Here is a 23,869-nt window from a genome sequence, read left to right on the forward strand (position 1 = left end):
TTGATGCATTTGTTATTCAAGGCCAATCTACAAATCTACAATCTTAAACTTCCAGTATCGTTCCGACATGAGCATAAGTATTTTTGTTCCTTAACTAAGGCTAAAATCACTCGCAACTTGTTTTGGATTTCGTTTGTTAGCTCCACCATATCGGAACCGGTTGGTACTCAAAGTGAGCAATAAGCGCAAAAGAAACGAGGGGGAACGTTGTGAGTTGCTGCGGACACCGCAATTCTACAGTTATACCCGATACTAAGTCAGTATGGCTCTCCTCCGGCAGACGGCAGATATAGTCATTCTCTATGATTCTGCGTTTTTAGTTTTCTCGAATCTGCAATATTGTGGATGCAACAGATTTTCGTCCTTTGTGGGGGCGGATGGGGGTGGGGCGAAATTCTGAGATATACGTTTTATAGTGACATCTTAAAGGAGTGTGTGTACCAAATTTGGTTATTCTGGCCTAAATAGTCTCTGAGATTTGTGGTTGCCTCAGATTTTCGTCCTTTGCGGGGGCGGTAGGGGGTGTGGCGAAATTTTGACACAAAACGCTACAATAATTATACGATCTGGTTAAGATTTTACACTTTAGAAGATATGGTCATCCTCCACGATTCTGCGTTTTTGGTTTTATCGTATCTTTAAAAATGTGGATGCCACAGATTCTCGTCCTTTGTGGGGGCGGAAGTGGGCGGTACGAAGTTTTGAAATATTTTTGTAGCAGTGACATATCACAGAAGTCTGGATCCAAAACATCGTTGCTTTAGCTCTTATAGTCTTTGAGCACTAGGCGCTGAAGGGGACGGACAGACGGACGGACGGACAGACAGACAGGGCTCAATCGACTCGGCTATTGATGCTGATCAAGAATATATATACATTATGGGGTCGGAAACGATTCCTTCTGGACGTTACACACATCCACTTTTACCACAAATCTAATATACCCCAATACTCATTTTGAGTATCGGGTATAAAAAAGTAAAAAATCTGGCAGGTTCCGGTTTTCACTTACTTTTGCGTTTTCAGCCCCAACGTACTGCCACATGTACTGCTAAACGCACAATTTAATGCTGTTGGGCGCACAGTGTATTGTGTAGGGTATTGCGCTGATAAAATCGTCTATTATGTGTAACTACATTCTATGTATCAATAACCGACTCGGGGTGCGCCAGCTGTCAGCACAAATTCGAAAATTATTGCTGCCCTCACCAATTATTTCCGACCAAAATGTGAAGAAAATTAGTTATAAAGAAGGTAGCTTAAATTGCCTGGTAATGGTGTCAAACTTATGTTAATGCGTCAATTAGTCATCTATTTTTTCATTTTGCGATTAAGATTCGTTTTGTTGTACGAAAAGCTGTTTGCTTTTAATTTTTTGCAAGGAAAATGTTTCCATTTTGAAAACGGGAGCTTGCAAAAGAATATGGGAACATATTTGAGAACATATTCCACCAACAAATATTTAACAATGGTCTTAGGATGTAATGTACATCTTAAATTAAATTAAGTCTTTATAGGAATACAACAAAATTGCATAGGAGAAATATCAATTACGAAAACGTGACGTCGTATTTATATCTAAACCCAAAACCAAAAAATATTTCAACAGAATAGAAATGTCAGTAAAAAAGCAACTACGTAAAAATTATGATAAAACGAATGCGATGAAATAAATTACTATCTGACACATACGAATAAAGACACAAAATTTTTTATTTTGCTTCGAATTTAAATTTAAACAGTGGGTGAATTGACCAATCTAGCATAAGAAACTTCTTTTGTGAAATGCGGAATTTTTAAAACTTTTTTTTTAGAATTCTTCCAACAGATTTAAGTTTTGTTTTTTTTTTGTAATTTATCTTTTATTTAAAAACTTTCAGCTACGCTACGCAGATTGTGAAGTGAAAAATGTTTTCTGTATTTTCTGAGGTAGGTACTTTCGAATAGTAATTATTTTTAGATCCGCGAGTAACAGCCCTCTGCAGGTGTCACACGGTCTACTTGATCATACTGCACCTAATAAACCCGCGGTCATACTGCTGGTCGGCGTCGCAGTTTTTTACTTTTGTTTGAATTTTAAATTGAATAAAAATTTAGCAAATAAAATAGCCATTTAAATTCGTTGCGTCAAGTGTTACATATTGTGTGACTAATACGTCCCACGCATAACATAACCCGCAAAAGAAAATAAACAAATGCAGTGTAATTCACAGCTTGTGGCCGCGTCATGTGTCATAGCGCTATTGATGTCGACGGCGCAGGCAGGACTGCAGCCAGGTGGCAAGATAATCGAACTGGACGAGGATAATTGGCACTTGATGCTCAAGGGAGAATGGATGATTGAATTCTTTGCCCCTTGGTGCCCGGCCTGCAAGAACTTGGGACCCACTTGGGAGCGGTTTGCACGCGTTGCAAAAGATGTCAAAGTGGAGGTAGCCAAAATGGATGTGACGTCGTCGAAGAAGAGCCGGAAGACGAGAAGGAGGACGATGAAGCCGATGATGATGGTGAGCCGGAGAAGACCGACAAAGAAGTAGCGAAGCAGGGTGGCGATGCCGTGCCAGAAAAACTCGAAAAGACAGACCAAGTGCGCAAGCGCAAACCTCGTAAGGCGGATTAGATCCAGTCGGTCTCAGTAATTGGACCAGCAGCAAAAGACTAACGAACTGAAATAGAATCGAGAAAAAAATCGCATTTTTCAAAGCAAATCGTTTTCACATATACTTTCAGCATGTCAGGTCCTCTGCTCTGCGCACAAAAAAAAAGATTTTCCACACTTAATACCAGCATTAAAAGCAAAGCCAGTTTCCACGTGCTATGGCACCTTAACATGTATTTCTTAAATATGGAAACTATAAACGAAACGTAACAATAACTACTTTAACCTTAGTCGTACACTTTCATTTTTGTTGCAAAAGCCTTGTGTTCATAATTGTTTTCCTTCTCGATAATGTAATAATAAATTCTCTAAGCATTTCATTATGTATTTGAATTTAAATCAAATTTCAAAAAGGATGTAATTGCATCTCCACTTGAAAGATGCAGTAATTGCATATCAACGTTCAAATTATACAGCTTTAGAAAAGAGTAAAAATGTTGTGCTGCACTTAATGCCGTTTGCTCGACCTTCGTAGTTATATATTTAAATCTTTTTCAAATCTTAAAGTAAATGTAAATAGCGACGGGAAACCAAAATATTTGTCGTTAAGGCCAGACAATTAAAACTGACAAGTCAGCTGAAAAATAGCACCAAGAATACAAAGAAGCTGTTCAAAATTAAAAAATATAAGAAGTCAACTTTTGCAAAAATGGTGTATCCTGAACAGCACAGTGACAATAATTTTATTTGGTTGCTTTATTAAGGCTTTTGTTTATACGAATACATAGTTTATGGAACTGAACTGGCCTGTCCCAAAACACATTAAACCGCCTCCTCCGGAGTAGTGGACTACAAACTAATAACTGACATCTGGCGCACTCCCGTGCGATGCGACGCGGATTCGTTTGGGGATAAATACGAAGACGAAGTACGAGTATACGAAAACATACGATACGATACAATATACAATTAGGGGTGTAAAATAATAACTCAACGTGTATAAAATAGAAACAGAACAGATCTACAAACTAGGGTCGATTCGGTTAAAGCAAAGCGGTCAAGCGGATACGCGGCTAACGGTAGCGGGTAGCGGATTGTCGGATGACCTGAATGGCATCATCCAATTACGAAACATTCTTCTGTTCTTTTAGTTTAAATCTTAGTTATGGTCATGCCACCGGGAGAGGAGAGCCCTGCCCCGCGGCGGAGATGCCATTTACTGTTGTCATTTGGGGGTAGACTATGGACCGATGTGGATCCGGGGGCTCAGCGCGCCAGCTGTATAATGAGCGCCGCGCACATCTCGAAGAATTCCATGGTATGGTGGCCGGTCGGCTGGAGCGGCATCAACCCGGTCACGCTAAGCGGTGGCGGTGTGAGGCTCTCCATGATGACGTCGTCCCCTTGTTCCACCTCTTCATTGGTGAGGGACTTGAAGTCGAGCAGATAGCTCTTGGCGTCCACTTGGTACAGCTGCAGCGACATCTTCGAGAACTTGCCCGTCTTCACGTTCTGCCGCCTCACACGGACATGGTACGGATTGATGATCTTCCACTCGTAGTTGAGCGCGTTCATGGCCCGGTACACCTCCAGCATTATGTCGTTGGGCTTGCTCTGCGATCGTATGCCCAAATGCCACTTGGCCCGCTTGATGGGTGTACCGCCGCGCGCCGTCTTCTCGGGGAAGGCAGCGCCGCCCGAGTTCTGCACGGACATGGCCAGCTGGCGGTCGCGCATCGGTGCGATTCTCTCCGGATGCGGTCGTATGGCGGCCAGAACGCTGCTGCTCGGCGGCGCCACTCCGGGTGGCACAGGCGTGGCGCTGCCCGAACTGGCGGCCGTTCCGCCGCCCACAGTTACCGTGGCCAGAGGCGTCTGGCCGGAGGCTTGTCCTGGGGTCTCGTGCGATGCATGGGTGGCGATTGGCGGCGGCGGCGGGGACCCGGCCACAAAGAAGTTATTGATCTCGTTGATCTGGTTGGCGGTCAGCGAAGCGCTTGTTGTCGATGATCAGGTGGTACGCGATGGCCAGCTGGTCGTGTGGATCGCCGCTGAGCAGCGAGTTGTGCACCTCGAGCTCCTTGACCCCGAACTTGGTGCAGACCTCGGCCACGGCATAGGTGTCAATGACATTCGAGTCTTGCTCAATCGACGAGGGGAAGAGGTAGGCGGGCAGCTACTTTTGGAACCACTCGTGCTTCTTGATCTCCTCGATGTTAGCCCGCTTGAGGGGATCCACCTGCAGCATCTGGCACACCAGATTGACCACCTGCTTGTTGAGGTACTCCGGTATGGGGAAGATGCCCGATTTGATCTTTTGGAAGAGCGTCGGCACGTGCTCGTCGTCGAAGGGCAGCGTGCCGCAGAGCAGGGCGTAAAGAATGACGCCGCACGACCAGATGTCCACCTCGGGACCGGCATACAACTTGCCCGAAATGACCTCGGGCGCCGCATAGTTGGGAGAGCCGCACGAGGTGCGCAGGAACTCTCCGTCCAGCATCATGTTCGATAGCCCAAAGTCAGCGATCTTCACGTGCATTTGTGGTCGAGCAGGAGGTTCTCCGGCTTCAGGTCGCGGTGCACAATCATGTGCCGGTGACAGTAATCCACGCCCGAGATGATCTGCTGGAAGAAGCGGCGCGCCTGATGCTCCTGCAGCTTGCCGTGTTTCACGATGTAGTCGAACAGTTCGCCGCCGCTCACGTACTCCATGATCATGAAGATGTCCGATGGGGTGGAGATCACCTGATAAAGCTTAATGATGTGCGGATGCCGGAAGAGCTTCAGATTCTGGATCTCTCGCCGAATCTTACCCACCACATCTAGGCTCTTAAACTTCTGCCTGTTAAGAATCTTGACGGCGACCTTGACGCGCGTAATCTGATGCTCACCGATCTTTACCTTGCCAAAGGTGCCCGTACCGAGCGTGGCGCCCAACAGATAATGGCCGATTTTCACTAGCGGCTGGCCATTGACGGTGCCCGCCGGCGCTGCCTCAGCGGCCGCAGCCCTCGTCTGGGGCATTTCGCTGTCGCGTCACTGCGGCGGCCACTCGAATTGAGTTACCAAGCCACTAGACGGAGACGCACTAAGCTGTCGCTGCAGTAGCAGCAAGTGGCAAGCACTGTCCGAGGGAGGGTAGAACGTGAGCAGGAAGAGGGGAGCGACGAGCGGTGGAAGGTCGTTATCTCGTTTATTGCGTAGTCCGCTATCCCCTCTGTGGCGCTGTCGTTGGTCACTGTCTTGCGGTGATTGTTTATTCTATATATTTCTGATAACTCTCAGTTTCCAATCCTCTTGGGTGAAATTCGATGCCGTGGGGCAGCTTCGTAGTCGCCAATTGTGTATTGTAGCGACAGATTAACTATTGCTTAAAGTTTTTTGTGGGGCTCTTCCTCTCGTTTAATTGACATTGACATAATGAATCTAAATATTTTTTTTGGTTATTATGAGTGGCTTTATTTAAAAATTACGCAAAATAAAATGATTTTTGAAATGTTTTAAATTCAAAATTTTCTTTTGTGGCGTCCATCACCAGGGACAAACTTTCGTTGATGGAGGTAATGGCAATGTGTCGCATCCATATTGAAGGCCGCGATAACCAGCACCTTCCATTTTTTGTGCCAATTCCAATGTAGATGTAATTCATCCAGAATTACGACGAACGGATCACTCTCGGACATTTGCAGGTTATGCAGAATGTGTATTTCGCTGGAATTCAATTGTGCGGAGCGACTCTCCCTCGTTACGTGATTTAACGCGTGCTCCTCGGACAGCTGCTCCTCGGACAGCGTCCGGACAAACGGCAACAAAAATTGATCCATTATTTGAGTAACTATTTATTATTTGAGTAAAACAACAATAGTTGCAACACAAATGTAAATCAACACACACACTGATTTTTCAGCTTTTAATTCGCGTCCTGTTCGATCTTGTCCGTTGTTTCTGACGCACACATACAATTCAAGTAAGCTTCACGTATTACGCATGTATTGAAACATAACGGAACATTGCGAGAAAAATGATGGAGTGGACCATTCTATTTAACATCCATTGCAGGAGAACGTTTGCCCCCCTTCCACACTGCAGCAGCGCACCTCGTACTTACACAACATCATATTCAACAACAACCTCCGCCCGGTAGCATGTCTCCTGGCAACAACAACAACAGCGTAGGAGGAGGAGGTGGTCCGCGAAAGAACATGCTCGGGAACAGCAAAAGCAACAATCAAAATCCTCATCTGTCGCCGGCCGGTGGAGGTCTCGGACTGCCCACTTCGCTGCAATCGGCCTCCTCATCGGTATCGGAAACGCTAGCTCACTCGCTAAACAGTGCCAACTCGGGTCCTATCGGCCGCCTCTGCCAGTCGAAGTTCCAGTCCTGTCCGGCCCGGTGGGAAGCTGCTGTCTGTTGTCCAGCCAGAAGACCAGAGACAATTGCAGGTCCTTAAACAAGCAGCTGCCCTGGAGCTATTATTCCCACAGAACGTCGATACTTCCCATTCCTGCCGTTCCATTTATTACATATTATTTTCTTATTTACTTATTAATGAAGTATGAAGAATTATTTCCCCTCGCCGGCGCCAAGGGGAGCTTATCTTTTTCTACAAGCTACACCAATAAATCAATAAATAAATAAATCAAAATCGCCGAATCGGTATCAGTTCAGTTCTGTTTCACCAAAGACTATACAATAGTATAGTATACAATACAAATACAATAGTATAGTCTTTGGTTTCACAAAACTTGACTTGACAAGGTGCACTAGCCATACAGTGTTAGTACGCTTAAAGGGCGCGCACCTGTATGGAAAGTATGTATGTATGTACATATGTATGCGAGTATGATGGCTAAATCTCGAAATCTTGTAAGAAAGACATGCACTCAATTCGAATTTTTTTCTGGTTCGTTGCTTTGATTTAGAGTATTTTAAGGTATTTCAACTTTTTAAAGAAGCTTGCTTTTGAATATGCTTATGCAATGTAATAGCCGGATATATTTATGTACATACATATGTACATAAGATGTTTATAATTTAATTAGAAAATTTATGGGTATTGTCCATGAGAGTATTCATGGTGCGACATGCCTCTACATTTTTGTCTTGCATATTCCCGTCGGAAAGCGCGCTATTGACAATTGATTTGAAATACATATGTACATACATATACATATGTAAAGCCATTCCATTTATATTTATGCATGTATTTTTTTTAGATATATATTTTTTTTCTTATAACGTATATTTAGATACATCATTATTTTAGTTATAATAAACAAAGAAGTCGAGAACCGATTGCGTTTACAAAAATTTGTATAATTTATAATCAACCAAATAAGGAAATAACTGTGTAATTATATTATTGTAATATTTTATATTTTGTAATACAAATCAAACAAATAACAGCTCCCTAAACTCATGCCTAGCCAAAACTCTGGACAAAATCGTCGCAAAAAGGCTGTGGTGGTTTGTTTTAAATAACAACCTGATCCACAACAACCAACTAGGGTTCAAAAGAGGCAAATCTGTACTAGACAGTCTACTTTATGTAGACCACCTAGCTACCAGAGCTATCGCCCTGAAAAAACACCTCACAGTCATCTCGCTAGACTTCACCAAAGCCTTCGACAGAATTGGTATTCACACAGTATTAAACCAACTAAAAAAATGGAAAGTAGGGCCACGAATACTTAATTATGTTAAGAACTTTATGTCCAACAGGAAAATCCTCGTCAAAACCGGCAGAAGCTTATCAAATATCTTCCCTCTAAATAACGGCATTCCCCAAGGCTCCCCAATCTCCGTCATCCTTTTCCTCATAGCTTACAACTCACTCACCGATATCATCTCCCTCCACAAACAAATCAAATTTTGCGCGTACGCCGACGACTTCCACCTACTCATCAATCACAACAAACAAAAAAGTCCCACAACTAACCTCCAAACAATATTTAACCAAATAGACGACTGGTGCAATCACTCAGGCTCAATCCTCTCTAAAGAAAAATCCCAACTCCTCCATATATGCCGCAAACACAACTGCAAACCCAAGATACTCACCGGTGGCACAACCATCCAAGCTACCGACACACTCAGAATCCTTGGCCTCACAATCAACACCAAATACAACTGGATCTCCCACATCAACAAACTCAAAGTTGACCTTGCTAAGCCACTAGGCATTATCAAACACCTCTCGTCCCTAAAATACAACTGCCACACCTCATCTCTTGTACAGATTATCAAATCCCTAATCATATCCAAAGTCGACTTCTGCCTCCCCATATACGGTTACGCACCAAACAGCCAGCTTAACCGGCTGAAATCTACGATAAACGCAGCAACAAGAGCCGCCCTGGGTGCATTCCGCACCACACCCACTAACAACCTTCTATCCGAAGCCAACATACACACCTTGGAAAACAAGCGAGATTTTCTAACTGGCAAAATATTTAAAAACCTCATCCACGCTAAAGACACCCCCCTAAACTTACTCCCAAAAAACCAAAAAAAAAACACAGACTGCTTAGCACGATTGACAGATCCAAACAAATTTTCCAGAATAACCTCATACCGTTCTCCCCGATTAAAACCTCCAACACCAATAAATTCAACACGACAACCATCCTTAAAGCAACCAACATCACCCTATCCAAACACGATAAAAACACCACCCCCCCAATAGTCTTCCACCAACTCTTCCACTCCATCAAATCCAACCTCCACCAACACACCTTCCTATACACAGACGGGTCCAAAGCAGCAGGCATTACCAGCTATAGCATCTGCAATGAGACATCAACCATAAAATCCGGACTACTTCCACAGTACTCCTCAGTCCTTTCCAGCGAAATCATAGCTATCCACGAAGCCATTTTACTAAGCCGCAACAAACGCGGAAGATACGCTATCTGCACTGATTCACTCTCCTCTATATCCGCAATTACCAATCCCAACAACTCCTCGTACTACCCCACCACAATCCGTAACCTCGTCACCAAACTTTTCCCAAAAATAACAATTATATGGATACCCAGCCACATTGGCATAAAAGGGAACGAAATTGCTGACACCGCAGCCAAAACTACCTCCAAACTACCCCTCATATATACCCCCAATCATAATTCTAACGACATCTCACTATTCCTTAAGAAAATCCTCATATCCAAACAAACAGACCTCCTCACTAAGACTTCCCCCTGGTACCAACAAGTTATCAACCTATCTTCCACTCACCCTCCCCCCAAACTCCTAAACAACCTTAACAGAAGACACCAAGTCATCCTAAATAGATTAAGACTAGGGCACACAAGACTCACCAATGCCCACTACATGGATAAAACATCCTCCAACGCATGCCCACTGTGCCTCAACCCAACCATAGACATAAGACACATACTATACGCATGCCCCTCCCTCTCTCTTCAAAGATCCTCAATATTCCATAACACCGACCCCATGCAATACATCTCCAACCCTAACAACAAAAACGCAAAAATAATCCTCAACTATCTAGACCAATCTAAAATCCTTCACAACATATAACCTCATAAACAACCATCCCTGTACATATACATATACACAATTAGTATTTTAGATAATAACTCCTCCACAACATATAATAACGTATAGAAACAACCCTGTACATATGTATATAAGCACATACATCCTCAAACGTAAATTAATACTATAGTGAGCTTAAGGCCTCAGCAGCTATAGCCCCACACCCTGTTAATACCTAGTTTTAACTAGTTATTAGCTTTATATAAATAAATAAAAACAGCTGTTATTGTTTTTTTTATTTTATTTATTTTATTTTATTACAGAAACTAGTTAGTCTCTGTTTAAAGCAATTTTAACAATATTTTCAGCTTGTTGTCTTCTTACAGAGACCAAAAATAGGTATCGCGATCGAGATATATACAAGACACAAATCATAAGCATGAATATGTCTAAAAGATATCAATCTGAGAAAAGGTCTTTAGTAATTACGTTCTTAAACAGCATCTTCATAATAAATTAACTAAATAGGGTATAAAATGGGCCTTCCTCCGGTTGACAAGCTGCAAGTAAGAAATAACGTGACATTCCATACTCACTTACTTTGTCACTTTTTTTGTTTGACCTTTTTCGTTTAAACCTTGTTTTACACAAAAACCCAAAAAGAGCAAGTATTCAGAACAAGCCAGTCAAGTAGAAAATGGATTGATTAATCGGATAAAATTATGTGGGCAGGGTTGAGGGTTCTATCTAGCTAGTAGTAACATTTCAAGGAATATCAAAAACGAAGAATATGTATAATTCAACTTGAATTCGTCAATATAATAACGGTATATTTCTGAGGGTCGGACAACGTTGGCAACTCTATGGCGTGAAATTTGGTCACACTAAGCAGACTAATTAAATGGCCGTGGTAAAATGTGCATACTAAACCGTATTTATTTTGTACAAAATTCGATTAATTATATGTTTCCATCACCGTAAAAAAATTCGAAAAATTTGGATTGACTTTTCCAAGAAGAGATGAGATAATGTTATAAGCTTGAACAGATCAGCTGAGCCCGTGAGAAATATACCGAATTCGCTTAAACTGCGAATACACTATGCAAATTTTATCGCGGTCAATTTAACCTCTTGCTACTTAAATCTGAACAATCGACGGACGACAAAATCCAATGCAAGACAATTAAGTAGAAACTTGATTCATCAATCGTATAAAACTATGTCAGCATAGCAAAATGTTCTACCTAGCTAGTAATATTCGACGGAATATCAAAAACGAGCAATATGTATAATGGAACTTGAATTCGTTAGTATATTTACGGTATTTTTTTTATGAGACGGTATATTTTGGTATATTTCTGACAGTCGGACGGTATATTTTAACGATAAATCCGCGGTCACTGATGGCGTGCGCGTGAAATCGACGGACGGGTCTTTCGTTTTTCGCGTTTTGTTTTTGTATATATTTTGAACAAATATAAGTATAGAATTGTGTACATAGTGTAATATTTTTGTAAATATACGTTTCTACTCAAAAACGCGAAAACATATTGCCACTATAACCAAAACGAATGACTATTGTCATGTAACAGCCGACACCTATAACACCAAACCAACAAACCCAATTCAAAATAAAAGAGAAAAACGTGCGTCTCGTCAGTTTATGTTTGTATGCACATGTGTGTATGTGCGGGTGTTGACAGCCCTCTCCAAGACGAATTTACATTAACTAAACAGTTACTTTTAAGGTGAGTGGGCAATGAGACACCTTATGTCGACAGGCACACTAAAAAGAATATCTCAAGGTATATATGTATGTATGTATGCACATATGTATGTAGGTATCAATTAAATTAATACCTTGGAACAGCTGACGCATACTCGTACACAGCAAAAGTCTCGGCAACAACAACAACAGAAACGGAAAACCATTACCTTGCCCCAGCAACATCCCAGCCACCCTTTCTCCGCCCACCTTCCCATCGTGCATGTTCTCTTGTTTGTCGGCCAGTGAGTCGCCTCAGCCTCAAGGGCGTTGAACCACAATAACAACAGGCAATCGTGGGACAACGCGTTTTCGCCGTTGCTGTTTCGCCTTTGTCCGATTTCCTTTTGCAAGCCGGGTTCCATTCCATTAAAAGGAAGTAACAGTAGCCCTAACCTTTTCCCATCCTCACTCGTGTTGCCCGATACGGGGATGGGGTACGATACGCCCTCCCAAGTGTTAGTGGGGACTCCATCGGTGAGGCAGTGTTGTTTGTGCTGTATGCGTTGCTATCGCGCTTTATTTTTACTTTGCTTTTCACTCGAAAATGTATACCAATGTGGGTCAATGCTGCGCACATGTCCGTGTATTATATGGTACATTTAGTTGAACTGTACTTCGTTGGAGGGATATAACCGCTTGATTTGTCGCCAGTTCATTACCACCTACCCGCTACCCGCTGTGTTGGCTAATCTGATTATCACTGAGCCGAGAATTGCAGTCGAACAATTTCGTTGCGGTGGTGTTCCCGTTTTTAAATGATCGTTTTTAACGTTGCTTTTCGGCAATCTGTGCAAAATCTTTCAATTCTCTTGAATCCCTTGCATCGTGACTACAGCTGGAACATTCATGCAAATAATTTTCTGCTTGGACATACATATGTACATACATATACATATACGTGCATGCATATATACTCTTGATCGGCGGGGCCAATGCACTCGAACAGCTGTTGCTGCAGGCTGCAGGAAGCGTATTTCATTTGCCTTTGTTCATTTTTTGATTGTTTTGTGACGAATCCGACAAAAGACTATGCCGAGTCATGGCGTCGTCAGCATGTCTGGAGGCCTTGTCTACCTGCACTTGGCTTAAGAAACACTTCGTAGTTCCGTTCCCGAAACAGTTGTGACCTGTCTCAACAAAGCCGCTGCAGCGACCCGTTTTAGTGCTCTGTAAACATTATTAAATGTGATTTTTCCAGGAACTGGATTAAGCCTGGTCAATTTTATCGTTATCGACCGCCGCTGGCGTCGCCTCTGCCTCGCCGCTGCCACTAGCCGACAAGAGTGATCCAAACGATCGTCCAACTCGATCCGGACGGACTGTGAAGCTTATCTCTCCAACTTCTAGCCCGTTGTATTGTTACTGTTCCGAGAGGAAAATCGGTATACACCGCATAAGGAAATCGCATAAGACTCTCGCAAGTAGCGCAGGAATGTAGCTTTTATCAGCCGTTGGCAACCGACATTGGCATAACGGGCGGGATGATTCGTGACGCGGCGCTCCTTTGCTTATAAAATGTTTAGAAAATTGGCCTTAGAATATTAGAAAAGTTCGCAAATGGAACAAGTGTACAGGTCTACACAGGAGCGCATGAACACTGGCAATGGATAGCCATTAAAATTGGATGCAATCGATTTTCACAGCTGTTGCGCTTCTCACGTTGGCAATTGATCAAAAGTTATTATTTTCTGTTTTCAAACATATGTATATTGAATGTACAATGTATGGATGTACATATATGTACATATGTTGTAGATATGTACTATGTAAATGTGTATATGGACCAATACGAACGCAAACGACGCACAGATTGCTTGCTAATAACACTGAAAGTCTCAAAAGGCATGCTAAAACTGGTTTCTTGTTTATTGTTTGTTTTCGCTTTGTCTCGCGCACAATCAACAATTTAGTATGATTGATCCGCTTCAAGAGCCTCCTTTGCTCCAATGATCGCAATTGGAGAGCGCCCCAGCGATAAAAGAATACATTTGTTTATGTATGACAAATTCTAGAGGCTAGCCCTCGCGTTCACTTAAATGGAAACTCGCGTAATTGCTTCCAACGCATTTTAATTGGAGAAGCCAATTGAATTGGAAACTGTTACCAGTGCCAACAAAAATTTATTTTCATTTACTCTCTGCGGTAGCCGTTCAGGAAATGGCCTTCAATACGACCGCGCAAACGACCATCAGCCCCTGCTGCTGGAACCAACAAACGCAGCAAAAAACGAACGGGAACGTTCTGTCTCGGTACTACTTCATGCCTGGTACTCAGTCAGTATGTGTGTTGCCATCTCTCTTGCTTTCGGCAGTCTCTGGTCATTCCCTTGATTCTGCGTTTTTGTTCTCTCGTACGTTCAAAATTGGGGATGCCACCATTTTCGGCCCTTGTGGCGGCGAAGTACACTTGTGACAGTGTGATATTACAGGAGTTGCTCTAGGAATTGCGAAATTTGGTTGCTCTTGCTCTTTTAGCCCCTGGGCAGTAGGCGCTCATAGTGACGGACAGACAGACATGACTACATATGTATGTATCTACATATATATCGACTCGGCTATTGATGCTGATCTATATACCGCCATACTCTTCGAGTACCAGGTATAAAAAGCCTTATCAGCGAAACTCGACTCGAGTCGAGCAGCGATCTGTCTGGGTCTGTGCGTGAACTGCATGTATTTTTTGTTTTTCCATTCTCGGGCATTCGCTTGTGCGTCTGCCTGTCGCCGGTTATCTCGGTGAATGCGAATAGGAAATGGGAGCAGTGGGCTCCAGCAGTGGGATTCTTGGCGATTAATATCAGATATGGCTGAGTTGTGTAAAATGATGTTTCAGTTCAATTGATTAAGTGCTGCCTTTCATCCGAATTTCATATAAATCCTACAATATCCGAGGCTTACACTGCTGTGGCACACTCTCAATACTGGGATCGCTTCGGTTTTGAGTCGGACGATGACGATATCGACTCGGCTATTTTTAATGATAAATCCATACTTGCTGCGTACCGGGCATGAGAAGATATTTCGAGCGTACGACGGACATCAGCAGCAAAGTCATGATGGAATAAAAGTTTGTTACGCTGCGTAGATGATGAATCCGGAGTAGAAGGTGCATATAGATTACTTGCAGTACGCAAGACCCCAGATTTTGAGGCAGACGAAACGTATTCGAGTAAGTGCAGACTAAGCATTCATCACACCTGGTACCTGTGGGAGCTCCCTCCTCCGTAAGCAGTTTTTTGTGTGTTTTGCACCTCTCAATACCAGTCATGTGGGAGTGGGAGGAAGTTTTCCTAGATTCGGTGGACCAATCAATGGATCAATGTCTGCTTTGGAGTTCCTCAATTCCCAATGTGCTTGATGTTTCCTTCTGCTATAGCTTTACCATGGTCCTGCACCAGCCGAAAAACATGACTTAAGACACGATCCACGTATGCTTTTAAGCTTTCATTACACCCCACCAACAAAACAAACAACAAGAAAAACATGTTCTCTCTCTTTCTCTTCTTACAGACCATGCATAAGGAAAAAGTTATAAGTACACAGAAAGCAAACAGCAAAGATCATAAGTTAAATGGAGCCAAAAATGAAAATAGTAATAAAAAAGGTCAGTAAACTATACAAAAACAAAAAGAACAACAACAACATGAACCATCAACACTGGATCCATCATTTACAAAATAAAAACCTTTAAGGCTGTAGCATACAATCCATCGAAAGTCCATACAGCTTTTGATTGCTTGAAGAGGCTGGTGTATGTACGTGGGTTTAAATTCGATTTGTTATCGTTATTGATCGATGACCTCCATCGATCACATCCATGTCATAACAAACCCACAAAGCCTTAGACATACATAACCTATGCATGTACCTATAATGTAGATATGTATTCTATCGTTTACTCGCAGTGTGAGATAGAATGTAGGAGACTCGTCGACCCCTAATGCTTACAGGTTCTTGATCAGTGCCAAGGTCAACCCAGGACCCATATGTATAGTATGTATTGTATACATATATGTATGGTCTATACACAGAAATAAATATAAAAAGAAAGAGTTATTGGAGGCATTTATGGAGTACCTATGGGTTCAATCTGTTCAATAAAGATGGGCATCGGGCGTACTCGATCGATTATATGAGCAGATCTATTTAAGGGTATTTTATGCTTCATTTGATCACATTTCGGCGATAAGAACTTGTCTTTCAAGGACATTAACATTCAAGAATTAACGTCGGTCATTTGTATCTGTGAAAATAAAACTCGACTCGAATCCGCGCCTGGGATCACCAATCAACGCCATCACCAGGACAGGGATAACCGCTAATATTTGTATTTATTAGATTAGTTAAAGTATGAACCCACGTTCGAATGCGACGATTGCCGGATAATAAATAAATTCTGCACTGCAGGCGTAATTCTGCCGGGCCTCTGTCCGGAAAACAAATTTCTTGAAAGATATAGACGTGTAAGTGGCTCGAACTTCGCGATTTTGTTTTATTGCTGCACTTATGTAGCACTACTTGAGTAGAGTTAAGTAGAGGCAACGTCAATCCATTCTAAGTAATCCATTAACTCTCTTCTCGACTGCCCCACAGTTAGCTTACTCAACAAGAAAGATGACAGCGAGGAGTACGATCTGGTGCCGCCCGACGGTGGCTGGGGTTGGCTAGTACTGTTTGGTTCCTGCTTGACCAACATACTCATTCCTGGCACAATCAAGAGCTTCGGGGTACTCTTCGTTGAGTTTGTAGAGGAGTTCAATGCGACTCCGACAAAGGCCTCGTGGATCCCGGCAATATGCTACTTCCTCTACAGTTCGTTGGGTAAGTTTCCAGCTGTCACGTGTCCCTTTTCACTCATTGATTGCTCATTCCAGGACCTGTATCGAGTATTCTTTCTGTGAAGTATTCATATCGGACGGTCACCCTGCTGGGAGGAGCGTCAGCATCTCTGGGAATGATACTCTCCTTCTGGGCATCGTCAGTTGAGTATTTGTATATCAGGTGAGCCAATCGAATCACATTTGGTTTCCAAAACTGAAGTATTTTCTGTCGTTCCGTCATTTAGCTATGGAGTCCTGGTGGGGATTGGCGCTGGGCTATCTTTTCCGCCCACAGTGTATATTGTAACGTCTTACTTTGTAAAGCTGCGCGGACTGGCCAACGGTCTGTGCATCTCGGGCAGTGCTCTGGGCAGCATTATTCTGCCGCCTCTGCTGCGCTGGCTGCTGGAGACCTATGGCTACCATGGCTCCTGTTTGATTATGGGCGGCATCACACTGAACGTTTTTGTGGCTGCCCTGTTCTACGAGCCCGTGGAACAGCACATGGTTCGAGTGCCCCGTGCTCGCCAGGCACTAGACGACATACCCGAGGAGGAAGACATCGGAATAGTGATGAAGTTCGAGAATGTCGATGAAACGGCAACCAACCACGAGCAGTCTGACAAGCAGCTGTTGCCTTACAATTCGCCACCATCGCCGCTCTATCTGCCCGACGATGACAAGCAGCAGTTCGTGAGAAGTGCCTCGGAGGCCGTAGTCCAGAGCTACGCAAAGCCCGGCGATGAGTTCCAGCCTCGCACTAGGAAGATCAGCACGCCGGTGAGACTGCCCCAAAGAAATCAGACATTCACGCCGGGCCAACTGAATTCGCAATCATCGCTGTACGCCGTGCCCGAAGGTCGCTCCAGTTCCAAGCTCACTCTGAGGAATTTGTCGAGGTCCCGACTGTCGAAGCGGTCGCCTTCGACAAGCAGCTTCTTGTACATCAGCACACCGTACCACGGCAGCACGTTGTCCTTTCAGCCAAAGGAATTCTCATCGCATTTGTCGCTGCGCTCGGTAGGTAGCAATGGATCAGCAGTGGACACAACTGGCCAAGACAAGGCCCAGGCAACTGACGACACTCAGGGAAAGACGCAGTCCTCGCAGCGATCCAAGTTCTTCGACCTCAGCCTGCTCAAAGATCCCATGTACTTGGTCATATTAATCTCCAATTCGACGAATGCCATCAGTTACACAAACTTCATCATTTTGCTGCCCAGTTTTGGCGCTGACAGGGGCTTCAATAAATCGTTGGCGGCCTACCTGCTTTCTGTTGTATCCGCCACGGACCTGATTGGCCGTATTGGCGGCTCAGCTCTTTCGGACATGGGACTAATTCCCAAGACCTGGTACTTTGTGGGCGGCTTGTCCATATCGGGTCTTTCCCTCACGCTACTGCCATTTGCCTCCTCCTACAGCACGGTTTGCTTTTGGTGTGCCCTCTTTGGCCTCGCTTCCGGAATCTATGTGGGAATCACCGCGGTCATAATGGCTGACATGCTTGGCACAGAACGCCTGACATCGTCCTATGGCATCAGTCTTTTTATTAACGGCATCCTTCAGTTGGTAGGCCCGCCACTGTGCAACTACTGGTACGAGGCCGTTGACGATTACAATCCGCTCTTCCACGCCCTGGGACTAACGCTACTCGCGGGTGCTAGCCTGTGGAGTTTCATGCCATGGATAGAGCGACGCAAGGCCAAAGCTGAGGAAAAACTCGAGGCACAAATCGACGAGGAAGCTGTCGACGGTTACTGAACGGGGATAACGTACAATTACAATTAGATGTTAAGCTTTAAACAGCGTACAAACAGTGATGGAGGAGGAGTTTAGCTAATCAGGAAAATCAGGATCAGGAGTTGAAGAGTGCATTGAAAGTTTGGAAACTGTTAATTTGGTTCTTCCAGCATCTTTTTCGTCTAGCTGATAAGTCTTAACTTAATATTGTATAACTATTACAATTATTGTTTACTTAATACCAATATATTTATAGTCTAGGCAGTATAAACATAAGCCCGGATGAAACCGATGAATCGCAAGTGTGTAGCAGAGGAGAAAGCTAAAGTTTTATAACTATTTTTTCTATAAATATGCCAAACAAAAGAAAAACTAAAAAAATGAGAAAAAATATAATTGAAAAAAGGGAAATACATATCTATTTGAACTCTTTATTGTTGTCTTTGATGCCGAAGAGCCCAGAACTGAGTATGGTCTCGGTTTATATTTCGTTCGTGCAAATGTCTGTAGCAGGCGGAAGAAAACTATAAGTATCCACGGACAGCGAATACGTGGATCAAATTGATTTGAATTCTAAGAATTCCATTGAACACTATTGTTAAAGGTTTGAATGGATAGCCACTTGCTTTTCTTTTTTTTATTTATTTATTCTGCGAATAACGATCACATTGCATGCAGGGATAAAATATGTATAAATCATGGTATACTGATAACGAGGATATATATGTATGTATGTATGTTGTATATGTTTTCGAATGGCACTAAGTGCTGTTAGATTTTGACTTCAGGAATCCCCTTGAGCGCAGAAAGCGGACAATAAATGGAGTGGCGCCTAACGTAATGCTTATTCTGGCAGGAGCAAAAACTTTGTGAACGGCATAGGCCACCACAAAGGTGCTGCCAGTGGCCACCTTCTCCGCAATCGCAGTTGAGGTAATTCCGAGGAATTCCAGAACGGGCACCAAATTTATTCCACTGAAAGGAAGGAAAACCACATTAGTTGGTGAATTTTTAGTGCCTTAAAGAACAAGTTAAAAGCAGGCAAATGCAAATGAGCGAGTGATTACCGCCTTACCTGGACACCAGTAAATAGAAGCCTCCAAGCGAAATTAAAGAGATGCCCACATGGAATGTTATTATGGTAGTGCCATACTCCTTGAACGCCTGTTTCAGTTTCTCTTTTTTCGTCAATTTAGCTTCCGTTGGGGGATCTTTTGTTGCTGAACTCGCCGGCGGTGGAGTCGTTTCGGAAGAGGGTGGCGCAGAATGTGTACTATAGTTGCGCCGGGTAGAAACGCCTACAGAACATGAGCCACGCATGCGAGCGATTTTGTTTTATGATCATCATTAGAAATGTCCCGAATGAAATATCAAATATGTACAACTAGTAAGTTAGTAAGCGCCTGCTGGCATGCAAGTAGTCATTCAATTTAAACAACAGATTGAAGGATGCTCACCTCTGCTGGTTCCAAGGGTTGCATTCTGATCGTAGCTTCCCCAATCTGCACGAGCGCTATCACGAAGAGAGCTGTAATGGGAGCTATGGAGGTTCTGCGATGTAAACTTATATTCCTGCGACCACTGCCCTCCAGGCATGTTGAGATGCGAGAACTTGTGCATTCCTCCAAATGGTGTGGGAACATTGCTCTGCATCACCGAATTAAGGCTGATGGATCCGAAGCAGTCGTACGACTGGACATGGGGATCCTGGTACCCTGAACCGGACAGGCTGGCGCTGCTGCTGTTATCCGTGGTAATGTCGATGGTTGATATGGGTGCCTGTGCCATCATTACTGTGCAAGTGATGTCTCTGGAGCGCTGTGGTGAGAAGCGTGTTGTCTCAGCAGCATCCACGTTGATCGGGAGAGGGAGAGCAGCAGCGGCGGCATAATTTTGTATTTTAGAGCTCGTATGAAAAGGTTGAACGGCTATATAAGCAGTAAGGATAATTAATATTCGAAAATATTTTTATTTTAGAGGTACTGCGCTGTTTAGCAGACCAGGGTACAAAGTTCAGCTGAATATACACATGCAGACACATTATGTACATACATATGTACCTCCTACTTTGTCTGCGAGTTAATTTCAATCTATGACATCTGTCGAGGCTGATTCTATTATCTGCCAACTGATTGTCCCAATGGACCGTGCGAGTGTATGTGTGTAATGATTTTAAACTTTGTGACCTCTGGACAAGAATCCACTGCCGCTTAACTCACCTGTGTATCTCTTTAAATTCTGTATTCCGCTGCCAGGTAAGCGTACTGCATACACCATAGAAGCTCTGCCAGTATTTATAAACATTTTAAGCAATTGACTGAATTAATTACGTGCAAGCGAAATTGTCACACTGCCAATAGGAAAACAAACGTAAAACGTAAACAACGGCACCCGCTCTCCAGAGTTGTCATAAACCGGTATTAGAGAGGAGCGATCTTTGAGTATCGTATGAATTGAATATGGCCATATGACATTAGACTTTGTCACTAACTGCTTGTATTTATTTCCCACGCTCCCAACACGGTGGTCAGGTAAAATCGTAGATTTGGTAGAAACTGGAAACAAAAGCGAAACACGAATTTTCAGTTTTTATTGTGTCCACGCATACATTAAAATACGCTAGAACAGACAAAATAGAAACGTATCAGACGCTAAAAGTTAAAAGAACACACGCAAATGGGCTGCTGGGCTGGCTGGCTGATGACATGATGCGACTCGAGTCGCCGAACGAACGGGACAGCCTACCAGAGCCGAACGCGTCGGTTCCTAGAGCCGAAGACCTGGCATACAACTAATTCCTTTGGTACATTTTCGTTGCATGAACAGTTACATCTCTATATGGTTATAACTGTTAGGAGTTCGACTTGGCCGAGTTAGCTTTTCTCTTCTCAACTGAAAGCCATTCTGACGCATATGTATGCTCTCTCTCGCTCTCACTACATGTTTTTCTTATAAGTCTGTCTCTGTTTTTGCAGTCAGTCAGGTAGCAAAATCGAATGTCAACTGGCTATTAAGGAATGCGATACGTAGAGTAATGACGTTTGTTACGAAGAATGCTTCTTCAGAAGATGGTCTCCATCTCTATCCAAATGTTCGGAGTGTTTTTTTAATACAAATATTGAATTAGAAACTCATTTATTTACATATGTGAAGATCATGATGTTCCCTTAAAATTACTTCCAAAATAATATACATATATAATTAAACTAAGCAATTCATCCGCAGACGGTGGTTTTGCATGTGAAAACATATGAAGTGTGTGGAACTTTACTTGTAATACTAATATTCAATTAAACTTAGCAATTCATCTGCAGACGGGTCTGCCTAGATTTAGCAAATCAATAAAAAACCTGCCATGGAAAAAGGCCTAGTTTCCTTAAGCACATGGTTCCACCTTGCTTTTGGGGTAAATCTCGAGACCGCTTCTGAAATCGCCAAAAGCCTGTGGCAGGGTTACAATGTTCTTCATCTCCTTTTTCTGGTTACTACCGAAGATATAGTCCCCATCGATTATCTCGTTAAAGTTGTCTCCCACCTCATCCAACATAGTACGCGCAGGGGCATGTCCTCCATAGATGAGCTCGTCTTTCCTCCACGCGAAAAGAGTTCGCTCTGAATTAGTAGATGTTCGCGATATTCGTGGTTGTTATGTGCACGTCGTGAGCATTAAAGCGGGGTATTCTCGTTGAAAGACTTAAATCCGCCTAATGGAAAAGATGAACGACTCAGCACTCTTATAAATTAAAATATATAATATGATCATATACTTGTATGTATCATAAACAATTTTGTTCGAGAAAATAACAGTGCAAAAGTTGAAGAAACATTAAAATAGGTAGAACAATTTAATTTGTATTAATAGATTTCCAGGTATAGCCATTGTATGGACAGTAATACAAATTCAGATGAAAGGACATACATATATTTCTTTAAATAGGTTGGCGGTGTAGATGCCGAGTGAAAATTATAAAAGTGCAAAAGTAATCAAAACGCGTTTTTTTTTTTTAATTTTTAGAAACAAATTTTGGGGATATTTTGCTAATTCTAAGTATGGGTATGTGAACAAATCAACCAGGTCTACAATCTCAATCTCATGCAACCATTGCCCAGTCTAATTAGAGCAAGTCATATAGATGCATTCCGAAGTGACTTCTCTTTATTATCCGGATTGTCAGACAGTTCACCAAGCTCGTTCCGATGATTTTTTTTTTATACATACTTGGTAAGATATATATATTTTATCAAAATAAAAAGTATATTTTAAGGAAAAACCGTTCAGAGCTGTGCAGACTAGACTAGCTTCCATACAAACTGGAATATTTCATCTTCAAGGGCATAAAAGGTATCTCGCCTCAAGACTTCCTTAATTAATTCCTTCGAGAGAATTTCGAAAGAGTCGTGCTCTCAGGGCTGGGTGCTTCCCAAGCCCTCAGGTCGCACTATCTCGGACAATTGAAACTACAAAAATAACCGAAAAGGGGACAAACGGACTCTACTCGACAAAAATCGTACATGTACTCCCCTCAACATAGACATGGACCATGTTGAGGTGTCGGTGTCTTACCTCCGACGTAGCCACCTACCTGAGATCCGGATCAGAATATTTTTAATCTCCAAGCGATGTGCCGCAGTTTTCTCACTCTCTCGTTTTTGTGGTTTCTCTTCCCCCCATTTAAACCTGCAGGTCAGCTCTAAATGTTCTGCTTTTTCCCAGATCCTGGTCCTTTTTTTCCAAAACCGAACTTCGCAACAATTTCTCAGTCAATCGGCTACGCGTTCGCGTGAGCCTCCGTTGCGGGTTTTTTTTTATCTGATCCCCTTCTTAGCTTATCAAATTCATCCGTGCCACTGATCCCCAGCGTTCCTTTCTATTGCCCTTGGACCAAGTTCAAGGGCATGGGCTGATTTGGGATGCTGGCCACTCTCTTTTCTTTGGGGGTGTGGGTGAGTTGGCTGCGGGACTCCGTTATGGGATAAGATCGAAAATCTTCTTTCATAGCTGTGTCTGAAAATAATTCCCTAGGCCTATCGACATCTTCGAACGCAACACGTCAAAAACGTTTGTTTTGTATTTTAATATGCCACCGAAAATAATGAAAATTGAATCAATTTAGCGCAGTTCAGGTGAAATATATAGTGGTTTTTTTAAGTTCAGACGAAAGATGGAAAGATTTTTCCGCCATTTACTTCAAGTCGTTTATCTGTTTAAATAGAGGAGAATTTGGTTGCCAAGTTGGTTTTTTCATTGGTATGGGATTGTATATTTCGGTATATTTCAGATGGTCGGTCATACTGCTCATATGTCATGAAAATACGAATTATTTACAAATTTTGAAAAACAAGTGGTATAGAAACTTCCATACGCAGGTTTTTTGAATTTTCGCTCGCATCGTAGTTACGTGCATAATTTTTTCCAATGGATTGGATTTTAAACCTTTT

General features: G+C 42.8%; 3 protein-coding genes and 1 pseudogene across 7 annotated transcripts; 2 read left to right on the forward strand and 2 right to left on the reverse strand.

Annotated features, from left to right (window-relative positions):
* The first annotated feature begins 2,024 nt into the window (after positions 1–2,024).
* On the forward strand, positions 2,025–2,979 carry LOC117184111 (thioredoxin-related transmembrane protein 1-like). The gene has a single exon (XM_033380315.1). It carries the CDS (start codon positions 2,196–2,198, stop codon positions 2,535–2,537), a length of 342 nt encoding a protein of 113 aa, XP_033236206.1. The 5' UTR covers positions 2,025–2,195; the 3' UTR covers positions 2,538–2,979.
* Positions 2,980–3,341: 362 nt separating this feature from the next.
* On the reverse strand, positions 3,342–6,021 carry LOC117184110 (5'-AMP-activated protein kinase catalytic subunit alpha-2-like; annotated as a pseudogene).
* A 5,437-nt stretch (positions 6,022–11,458) lies between these two features.
* hrm (solute carrier family 16 member hermes) lies at positions 11,459–18,845 on the forward strand. 3 transcript variants are annotated; one of them, XM_001356262.4, is made up of 5 exons: positions 11,459–11,851; positions 15,381–15,474; positions 16,464–16,691; positions 16,745–16,871; positions 16,936–18,845. In XM_001356262.4, the coding sequence occupies exons 2-5, from the start codon at positions 15,384–15,386 to the stop codon at positions 18,449–18,451; spliced, it is 1,962 nt and encodes a 653-aa protein (XP_001356298.1). In that variant the 5' UTR covers positions 11,459–11,851; positions 15,381–15,383; the 3' UTR covers positions 18,452–18,845. The 3 variants fall into 3 exon arrangements, with proteins under 3 accessions (XP_001356298.1, XP_033235444.1, XP_033235443.1); XM_033379553.1 differs by having other exon boundaries at positions 11,459–11,749; XM_033379552.1 differs by lacking the exon at positions 11,459–11,851 and adding an exon at positions 11,891–11,908.
* Positions 18,846–19,035: 190 nt separating this feature from the next.
* Positions 19,036–20,839, reverse strand: LOC6902763 (uncharacterized). 3 transcript variants are annotated; one of them, XM_002133239.3, is made up of 4 exons: positions 20,650–20,839; positions 19,888–20,358; positions 19,506–19,728; positions 19,036–19,405 (listed from the first exon to the last, which is right to left on the reverse strand). In XM_002133239.3, exons 1-4 carry the CDS (start codon positions 20,732–20,734, stop codon positions 19,192–19,194), a joined length of 993 nt encoding a protein of 330 aa, XP_002133275.3. In that variant the 5' UTR covers positions 20,735–20,839; the 3' UTR covers positions 19,036–19,191. The 3 variants fall into 3 exon arrangements, with proteins under 3 accessions (XP_002133275.3, XP_015036885.2, XP_015036886.2); XM_015181399.2 differs by lacking the exon at positions 19,506–19,728 and having other exon boundaries at positions 19,266–19,405; positions 20,650–20,837; XM_015181400.2 differs by lacking the exons at positions 19,036–19,405; positions 19,506–19,728 and adding an exon at positions 19,786–19,814.
* Positions 20,840–23,869: the final 3,030 nt, after the last annotated feature.

This window comes from Drosophila pseudoobscura, chromosome 4 (genome assembly GCF_009870125.1).
Source record: "Drosophila pseudoobscura strain MV-25-SWS-2005 chromosome 4, UCI_Dpse_MV25, whole genome shotgun sequence".
NCBI classification, from domain to species: domain Eukaryota; kingdom Metazoa; phylum Arthropoda; class Insecta; order Diptera; family Drosophilidae; genus Drosophila; species Drosophila pseudoobscura.

What these genes read in the sequence shown, in the direction of transcription:
- LOC6902763 (XM_002133239.3), bottom strand. Translation starts at nt 20,734, where the DNA reads ATGTTTATAAATACTGGCAGAGCTTCTATGGTGTATGCAGTACGCTTA. An exon ending in GAATTTAAAGAGATACACAG is followed by an intron (nt 20,359 to 20,649) that starts GTGAGTTAAGCG and finishes CTGCTTATATAG; the next exon opens with CCGTTCAACCTTTTCATACG. An exon ending in TTCTATTTACTGGTGTCCAG is followed by an intron (nt 19,406 to 19,505) that starts GTAAGGCGGTAA and finishes CCTTCCTTTCAG; the next exon opens with TGGAATAAATTTGGTGCCCG.
- hrm (XM_001356262.4), top strand. Translation starts at nt 15,384, where the DNA reads ATGCATAAGGAAAAAGTTATAAGTACACAGAAAGCAAACAGCAAAGAT. An exon ending in CTTCCTCTACAGTTCGTTGG is followed by an intron (nt 16,692 to 16,744) that starts GTAAGTTTCCAG and finishes TGCTCATTCCAG; the next exon opens with GACCTGTATCGAGTATTCTT. An exon ending in GTTGAGTATTTGTATATCAG is followed by an intron (nt 16,872 to 16,935) that starts GTGAGCCAATCG and finishes TCCGTCATTTAG; the next exon opens with CTATGGAGTCCTGGTGGGGA.
- LOC117184111 (XM_033380315.1), top strand. Translation starts at nt 2,196, where the DNA reads ATGCAGTGTAATTCACAGCTTGTGGCCGCGTCATGTGTCATAGCGCTA.